The sequence below is a fragment of the Meles meles genome, chromosome 6 (assembly GCF_922984935.1).
Source record: "Meles meles chromosome 6, mMelMel3.1 paternal haplotype, whole genome shotgun sequence".
Classification (NCBI taxonomy): Eukaryota; Metazoa; Chordata; class Mammalia; order Carnivora; family Mustelidae; genus Meles; species Meles meles.
Genome location: NC_060071.1, coordinates 148,266,429 through 148,275,138, shown reverse-complemented (window position 1 = coordinate 148,275,138; position 8,710 = coordinate 148,266,429). Strand labels below are relative to the sequence as shown.

At 56.0% G+C, this 8,710-nt stretch overlaps 1 protein-coding gene across 1 annotated transcript; it reads left to right on the top strand.

Moving 5' to 3' along the window:
• The first annotated feature begins 3,116 nt into the window (after window positions 1-3,116).
• Window positions 3,117-8,462, top strand: HSP90AA1 (heat shock protein 90 alpha family class A member 1). The gene is made up of 11 exons (XM_046008978.1): window positions 3,117-3,269; window positions 3,705-3,866; window positions 3,954-4,320; window positions 4,632-4,765; window positions 5,062-5,382; window positions 5,583-5,748; window positions 6,115-6,305; window positions 6,414-6,561; window positions 6,779-7,047; window positions 7,389-7,722; window positions 7,991-8,462. Exons 2-11 carry the CDS (start codon window positions 3,705-3,707, stop codon window positions 8,098-8,100), a joined length of 2,202 nt encoding a protein of 733 aa, XP_045864934.1. The 5' UTR covers window positions 3,117-3,269; the 3' UTR covers window positions 8,101-8,462.
• The last annotated feature ends 248 nt before the right edge of the window (window positions 8,463-8,710 follow it).

Below are 8,710 nucleotides of genomic sequence, written 5' to 3'. Positions count from 1 at the left end.
AGGTAGGTGGGGCAGTGAGCTCAGTGTCCAGGTGCGGCGTTAGGAGAGTCCTGGCCCTGGCTCCTCTGTGCCCACAGCACAAGGTGCACACAGACACACAGAGGTATCTTTCCAGGAGCTCCACAGGAAGGCCCGAGAGGAGGCGGGAGAAACCCAGCACGCTGGTGATGGAGGAGAGGAAATGGTGGTTAGTGGGGAATGTCATCCAGAGGTCAGAGGGAGCAGGACGAGAAAGTTCTGGTATTTAGTAACTAAGGCAGGTAGGAGAGACCTGGAAGGAGGGAGGGTTGTTAATGTCCAGACCAGCTGGGAAGCCGTGATTCCAGGAGAGGCCGTGGGGCAAGTTCTGCAGAGCAGGTTGCAGCTGGGGCTTTGAACCGCCCACCTGCAACAGATCCTAAACTTCCTGGGCCCTGACAGGAGTTGGGTAAAAAGGAAGAAGTGTTAAGGCCTCCGGGTCAGGGGAGCAGGAGGGCGGCCGCGGGCACACGTGGATCAGATCTCACAGCGCACTGAGGGATGGAGAGCCCCACGTTGCCGCTCCACCAACTTCCCTCCACTCCCCTCCTCCCAACCTTGCCCCCTTCCCCCAACCCCCTCCTCCCCCAGCCCAGGGGGGCAGGGAAAACCCGGGGAGAATTCCCAGGTACAGCTGGGGGCAGAATTGGGTTTTAGGAGGTGTCCGGCAAATGCACAACGCCCACTTCCCCTGACCACATGGCTGGAAGTTTCCACTCTATTTTTCCTATTTTAAAGCCAGTTAAGATGTCCCGTGTTAATTTCACACAGGCCTAAATGGGTCCCAATCCCCAGTGTGAAAACCCTGTTTCTGGAAAAGCGGGGCTTCCCCAGACACGAAGCTGGAGGAAGGGTTCAGACAGGTTTGTTTACAACCGTAAGGAGCTTCCAGATTGTTCCCCGGGGTGGGGCTGGGGGGCGGCTGGTGTGTTGGGAGGAGCTGGAGGAGGACCAATAGTGGGAGGAGCTAGCGACAAAGGCGCCGGGGGCGGGGCTAGGTTTACAGGGATCTGAGCGGCTCCAGCTGGGGGCGGTCCTCAGACCTGGTGGCTGACAAGGACCGTGGCTAAGGGCCCCTCCCCTCCAAGCTTCTCAGGATTCTCATCTGCCATTGTTCAAGATATTTTTGGAGTTCCCATCTAGAAATTGGTTTTTGGAGCGAGTTAACCCCCCAAAGGGTGAACTAATCCTTCCCATGGAGACCTCCAATGACGTAAACTAGGCTGTAAAGAAGATGGGCTTTACAAAATCATGGTGGGTGTCCTGGGCGAGCACGCATTAGTTAATCCTGGAATTGCAGGCTAGTGTGAAGGACACGGTTTAAGGCAAACCAAGGGCAGGTAGAGGCGACGGGCATTCAGGAGGGCACTTGTGATGAGCACTGGGTGTTCCATGTGAAGAAGCATAAATTCCCCTAAACCATAGCCACATGCACACGGGGTAGAAATCCCCCGAAGGATGGAGCACGGGTTTGGAGAATTCAGGCCCCTGTAAGGGTCCGTTTCAACCACTGCCCTTGTGCACAGCGCAGCCCAAGGAAAGAACCAGCCCCCGAGCAGGACATGAACGTTTGGAGATTGCCTGGCAATGGGGAGAGGCAGGGGTGACCCTCAGTCCCCTCCTGGCGCTCCTAGTCCCACCCTCAGAACTGAGCCCCTGGAGTGCGACCAGGCCCCTGAGTCTCCCTTATCCCAATGACAGGGAAAAGAAGGCAAGCTGAGGACAAAGCAGAAGCCGATACCCCACAGCTGCCCCCACCCATGGGATATAGGTCACATTCCTCAGGCACGCCTGGCTGCCCTAAAGCTAAAGACAGAATAGTTAACTTCCAGAGATCAAAATCCTGCAAGACCTGAGTCTCCCTCAGCTTACAAATGTCTCAGCAATCTCTAAGAACAAAGCATTTCTTTTCTTTTCTTTTCTAAAGATTTTATTTGACAGAGAGAGAGATCACAGGTAGGCAGAGGAGTAGGCGCAGAGTAGGGGAAGCCGACTCCTTGCCAAGCAGAGCCCCTTGTGGGGCTCGATCCCAGGACCCCGAGATCATGACCTGAGCCGCAGGCAGAGACAACCCGCTGAGCCACCCAGGCGCCCCAGAACAAAGCCTCTGTTAATAACCTAGCTTCCAGAAAGAAGTATAGGTACAACGGCAGCCCATTGACAGACCCTTGAAGCGGGCAGAGTGTAACGTCCCTCCAGGAAGCTCCCAATTATCTTCAGGTTACTGCCTTCCTAGAAGGAAAAATAACCTGAACTTGACAGTAGCAAAGCCTCTCCTATTTTGTAGGTCCTCTTTAGCATATGAAAGTGCTCTGAAAACCTCCCTTTTCCTTACCTCCCCCGACACCAAAGCTCTTTTCTGCCCCCACAGGTCCAGTTCCCGGGCTTTAATAAACCACCATTTTGCACCAAAGATGTCTGAGGATTCTTTCTTGGGCGTGGGATCGAGACCTCACCCCACCAAACCTCACCCATATTCCAAGACCCCATTACCAAAACCCCCACGTGGCTAGGGGCTCTCTCTGGTCAAGAGAAACCAGGGGTCGGGTCTGCCTGCGCATGCGCTGATCACCCCTCACGGCACCTGTTGCCCGAATTCCAGGGCCCTGAACCCCCAATCGCAGCCCAGAGCCTCTGATCACTGGCCCGGGCACACAGATGCGCCCTCTCCCTTCCTGGAACCCCTGAACCCGGCCTACACCTGGCCCGAGCCGGTAACGGGTGCCGACCCCAACGCTGCGGCAGCCCCAGGGCCACGGTCCGAAGCCCATACAGCCCGGGGACGCCGTAGGAACTACTAAGTTACTCTGGCGGACTTGCCCAAGCAAGGAGCGCACGGGAGGGGACCCTGCGGGCTGTGCAGGCACCGGGTGGGGGTTGGGGCGCCGGCGGGAGTCGCGCTGGGGGCGGTGGCTCCGGAAGGCGCGAGACCTTCGCGAGAGTTCCGGACCGCGCCGGCGCACTGAGAGCGACGCGGGGACGCGCGCGGCGGCGGTTGGGGGTGGGGCGCTCGGGGCGGGCCCGCGCGCGCCCGGGAGAGGGGCGGGGCCGCGGCCACGGCGCAGGCGCAAGCGCGTGGCCGCGGCGGCGGTTGGGGAGGGTTCTTCCGGAAGGTTCGGGAGGCTTCTGGAAAAGGCGCCGCGCGCCGGGCGGGCCCGCGTCTATATAAGGGAAGCGCGGGGGCGGCGCGCCAGTTGCTCCTGCGTCCTGGTGCTGCGTCCTCTCGGAGCCCGTGCGGTCTTTTAGCCAAGGTGAGGGGGCGGTTGGGGGCTCTTTGGGGGGCGGCGGGGGTCCAGGGCGGCGGGCTCGGGGCGGGCCCCCCGGAGGCAGTGGGGCCGCGGGGCGGCGCGGCCGTGCTCTCGCAGGCGGAGGCCTCGGGCCTGCTGCGCCCCCGACCCCCGCTCGCGGGAAAGAGAGGGTGCGCCCGGGTCGGCGGGGACCCCCGGCCACCGGCTATGGCTCCGGGGTCTCGGGCGGAGGGGGGAAAGGGGGGAGGGGGCTCCGGGCGGGGTCCCCGAGGGCGTGTGGCGCCCGGCGGCGGCGGCGTGCGCACGGCCCTCGTTGTCGCAGCTGGAAATGAGGTCATCCTTTGTCGGCGGCCCCGGCGCGGGCGGCGGGCGCGGGCCTCCGGGAGGAGCGGGCGGGAGGCGCGGGGGCGGCCCATAACCGGCTCCGCGGCCCTGCAGATGCCGGAGGAAACCCAGACCCAAGACCAGCCGATGGAGGAGGAGGAGGTGGAGACGTTCGCCTTCCAGGCGGAGATCGCGCAGTTGATGTCGCTGATCATCAACACCTTCTACTCGAACAAGGAGATCTTCCTCCGGGAGCTGATCTCCAACTCGTCCGACGTGAGTGCGCGGCGCGGCGGGCGGGCTGGGCGGGCGGGCACCCTCCCACCGGCGCTCGGCCTTCACCGGCCCCTGCTCTGTCGACAGGCTCTGGACAAAATCCGATACGAGAGCCTGACCGACCCCAGCAAGCTCGACTCGGGGAAGGAGCTGCACATTAACCTCATCCCGAACAAGCAGGACCGGACCCTCACCATCGTGGATACCGGGATCGGCATGACCAAGGCCGACCTGATCAACAACCTGGGCACCATCGCCAAGTCGGGGACCAAAGCGTTCATGGAAGCTCTGCAGGCGGGCGCAGATATTTCTATGATTGGCCAGTTCGGGGTCGGGTTCTATTCGGCTTACTTGGTGGCGGAGAAGGTGACGGTGATCACCAAGCACAACGACGACGAGCAGTACGCCTGGGAGTCCTCCGCAGGGGGCTCTTTCACGGTCCGCACCGACACAGGTGGGCGCCCGGTGGGCCGCTCTCCTGGCCCTTGGTTGTTGGGGGAGGGCCCGGAGCTGTAGGCTGGGGGCCCGGAAGATGCTGTGGAGGTCTGGGAAGCACGTGATAAGAGGAGCCGGGGCCATCGAGTTCCTGATCCCGGGCAGGCGGTTAACTGTCGGACTCTCCTTCCACAGTACTGGTAAACCCCACATGGTTAAGTTGCTGAAAGCCGTCGGGTGTGACGTGGAGAACAGTTGTGGGGGTTTTGTTTTCCTGATTGCTTAATTTGCCCATTCAGATTGAAATCGAGTCGTTTCTCTCTTGCGCAGGCGAACCTATGGGTCGGGGAACGAAGGTGATCCTGCACCTGAAGGAAGACCAGACCGAGTACCTGGAGGAGCGGAGGGTCAAGGAGATCGTGAAGAAGCACTCCCAGTTCATCGGCTACCCCATCACTCTGTTCGTGAGTGTCTCTCTGCCCGCCGTGTAGACCGCGCAGCTGGTGACCGGGAGTTCTTAGCGTTTGGGTCTGTTGATGAGGGAAAGAGCCAAACTTGCATTGGCGGGACTTTCTGGAAGTTCCGTCTCCCTGTCTACGTACGCAGGGCTGGTTATTTAGGCAGATAACATGACATATTAACCAGAGTGTTTTGGCTAATAAATGTTTTTTTGAGTCTTGGGTGTTAAGTAAGTCTACCCAGTCTAGTTCTTTAATTCCAGAATGCAGAGGTGACGTGGTTTTGCATCTTATTTTGAAAGGTGGAGAAGGAACGTGATAAAGAGGTGAGTGATGATGAGGCTGAAGAAAAGGAAGAGAAAGAGGAGGAAAAAGAAAAGGAAGAGAAGGAGTCTGATGACAAACCTGAGATAGAAGATGTCGGTTCTGATGAGGAAGAGGAGGAGAAGAAGGACGGTGACAAGAAGAAGAAAAAGAAGATCAAGGAGAAGTACATTGATCAGGAAGAGCTGAACAAGACAAAGCCTATTTGGACCAGAAACCCTGACGATATTACCAACGAAGAGTATGGAGAGTTCTACAAGAGTTTGACCAATGACTGGGAAGATCACTTGGCAGTGAAGGTGAGTGCCCCGAGTCCGGGCGGGTTGTCTGACAGGGTCGGGATGTGGGTTGCTGCCCAGGGCCTGTCCCAGCCCTTGTCCTCTCCCCCCAAGAGCGCTTTTGGTTCTGTGACTGTAAGCGGGGAGAGGGGGCACGCCTCACGCCTTCAGTGGCGCGTGCTTGGTTGTCCCTTGATGGTTCTGTGTGTTTTCTTAAACAGCATTTCTCAGTGGAAGGACAGTTGGAGTTCCGAGCTCTTCTCTTTGTCCCAAGACGTGCTCCTTTTGACCTCTTTGAGAACAGAAAGAAAAAGAACAACATTAAGTTGTATGTTCGCAGAGTTTTCATCATGGATAATTGTGAGGAGCTCATCCCGGAGTATCTGAGTAAGTGTGGGCAGTGTAAGGCTCGAGCCCAGCCAATGCCTAGTCTGCTCCGCACAGTGGATTCAAGAATGCATGTGGGGGGCACCTGGGTGGCTCAGTGCGTTGAGCCTCTGCCTTCAGCTCAGGTCATGATCCCAGGGTCCTCGGATCAAGCCCCTCGTCGGGCTCTTTGCTCAGGGGGAGCCTGCTTCCTCCTCTCTCTCTGCCTGCCTTTCTGCCTACTTGGGATATCTCTCTTTCTTAATCTTTAAAAAATTAAAAAGAACCCATGTGGGGCAGGAGATGATCTTTGGTTCCTTGGGTTTACCTGTTTGTGGACTGCGTCTTTGGGGATGACTTTGAGTGCATTTGTTTGTATTTTTTCAGATTTCATCAGAGGTGTGGTGGACTCTGAGGATCTTCCTCTAAATATTTCCCGTGAGATGCTGCAGCAAAGTAAAATTTTAAAGGTTATCAGAAAGAACTTGGTCAAAAAGTGCTTAGAACTCTTCACTGAACTGGCCGAAGACAAAGAGAACTACAAAAAGTTTTATGAGCAGTTCTCCAAAAACATCAAGGTTGGTGTGAACACATTGGATCCTCAGTGGTAGTGGTCATTACGGTTTGTCAAATTTTACGAATTTTTTTAAATGCAGAGAAAGCTCAGAGCTCACGTTCTCTTTCAGCTGGGAATCCACGAGGACTCTCAGAATCGGAAGAAGCTCTCAGAGCTGTTGCGCTATTACACGTCCGCCTCCGGTGACGAGATGGTCTCTCTCAAGGACTACTGCACCAGGATGAAGGAGAACCAGAAACACATCTATTACATCACAGGTAAGGACCAAGGGTGCATGGTCCCGGTCTCGCAAACCTGCAGCTCCTGAGTGTGTGTTCTGCACTGGGATCTGCAGGTCCGCTCCTGGGACGAAGCCAGGCAAGACCACGTGGGCTGGGCCATATCTGTGGTTAGATCTGAGTAGATTTAGCAAAACGCAAAAGCAAGATGAAGTCCTTTCCTGTTAAAGGTCTGTAACTTCTCCCAACCCTTCAGGTGAGACCAAGGACCAGGTAGCGAACTCGGCCTTCGTGGAGCGTCTTCGGAAGCATGGCCTGGAAGTGATCTACATGATCGAGCCCATTGACGAGTACTGCGTCCAGCAGCTGAAGGAGTTTGAGGGGAAGACGTTGGTGTCTGTGACCAAAGAGGGCTTGGAACTTCCAGAAGATGAAGAAGAGAAAAAGAAACAGGAAGAGAAAAAAACAAAGTTTGAAAACCTGTGCAAGATCATGAAGGACATCTTAGAGAAAAAAGTAGAAAAGGTTTGTGAGAGCAGTGCCCTGGGCTGCCTTCTAGAGGGCCTGGAGGGGTTGGCCGGGTTTGTCCTCTGGAGGCCCTTTCTCTCCTTGTGTTTTCTGAACTTCACCAATAGGAAATTAGCATTTCCTACATAGAGAAAACTCTTAAGGTTGCTGAAGCCCCAGGGAGAGTTAAGGTGTGGAGGAAGAAACTTGAATTTGCTGGTGGTGTTTCTGACTCGTGACTACTCAGTCCTTGGAGTCCTTGGGTTTCGAGTTAGCATCCAGCTGGTGGCGCAGCCGAAAAACTTGCGCAGTGGGGTCTTCTAGGTGCCTTCATTGCTTTCTTCACGCTCTGCTTGCAGGTGGTCGTGTCAAACCGATTGGTGACCTCCCCGTGCTGCATTGTGACCAGCACGTACGGCTGGACGGCAAACATGGAGAGGATCATGAAGGCCCAGGCCTTGAGAGACAACTCCACCATGGGCTACATGGCTGCGAAGAAGCACCTGGAGATCAACCCCGACCACTCCATCATCGAGACCTTGCGGCAGAAGGCCGAGGCCGACAAGAACGACAAGTCTGTGAAAGATCTGGTCATCCTGCTCTACGAGACGGCGCTCCTGTCCTCCGGCTTCAGTCTGGAAGATCCGCAGACGCATGCCAACAGGATCTACAGGATGATCAAGCTCGGTCTCGGTAAGCTCCCCGCGGCGCCGTGGGCCAGGCGGGACCTTCAGCCCCATCAACAACGTTGGGGTGGCCCCTCCGGCTTGGGTGGGTGACCTTAAAGCCTTCTCTTCCAAAGAGAGAACAGAGCTTCTAATCAGAAGGGCTGAGAAATGAAAGCGCTTTCAGCACCGACTAATAATGGTTCAGCCTTTAAAGTGGGGACAGACCGCGTCCTGGGCTGATGATCAGCCGGCTTGGAGAAACCGAACAGCAGGAGGGGTTTCTTTCCCAACAGGGATTGACGAAGACGACCCCACCGCTGACGACAGCAGTGCGGCCGTGAGCGAGGAGATGCCGCCCCTGGAGGGTGACGACGACACGTCGCGCATGGAGGAAGTTGACTAGGTGCCGCGAGAATGACTTGTACATGTGTTCGATACTTTATCTCCATTCCCTCTGATGATATATTTTCAAGGATGTTTTTCTTTATTTTTGTTAACATTTTAAGAATCTGTATGGCATGACAATAACTACTTAAGGGGAAGATAAGATTCCTTTCTGTTCAAGTGTGATACTGTGACGTGTAGGAACTAAAGCCCAGCTAGTTTGTCCCCTGGTGCCACGCCGGCTCATTGTAACCGGACAAGGTGACCTTTGTTTTGAGGTGTGCGTAGCCTAACGTTAACTGTGGTCTAAAGTGTTTAGCTACCAAGCGGATTCCTTAGTAAGACCAAATGTGTCTGTCCCTGAAGTGTTCTGAGCTAGATCTTGATGTTTTAAAGAGAAATGTTGGTTAAAACAGCTCTCACCCTCTAGGATCTACTTTTTAAATCTTCTGTCCCCTGTAGTTCCCAGCTGCATGTACCAGGCCTCTAGAAACTAGTAGTTAACCAACCGGATGGGAGTGACCGTGGATAGCGCTTGTTGTCCGCAGAGGAGCGTTGTTGAGAGTAGCGGCGGTCTCGGCCCACTGGCGCGCTGTAGACCCGTCGGAGGAGGAACTCACAGGTTCCGT

Excerpts from the sequence above, each read along its gene's own strand:
- HSP90AA1 (XM_046008978.1), top strand. The coding sequence starts at position 3,705 with ATGCCGGAGGAAACCCAGACCCAAGACCAGCCGATGGAGGAGGAGGAG. Across the intron at positions 3,867-3,953 it reads TGATCTCCAACTCGTCCGAC|GCTCTGGACAAAATCCGATA; the intron begins GTGAGTGCGCGG and ends CTCTGTCGACAG. Across the intron at positions 7,723-7,990 it reads GATGATCAAGCTCGGTCTCG|GGATTGACGAAGACGACCCC; the intron begins GTAAGCTCCCCG and ends CTTTCCCAACAG.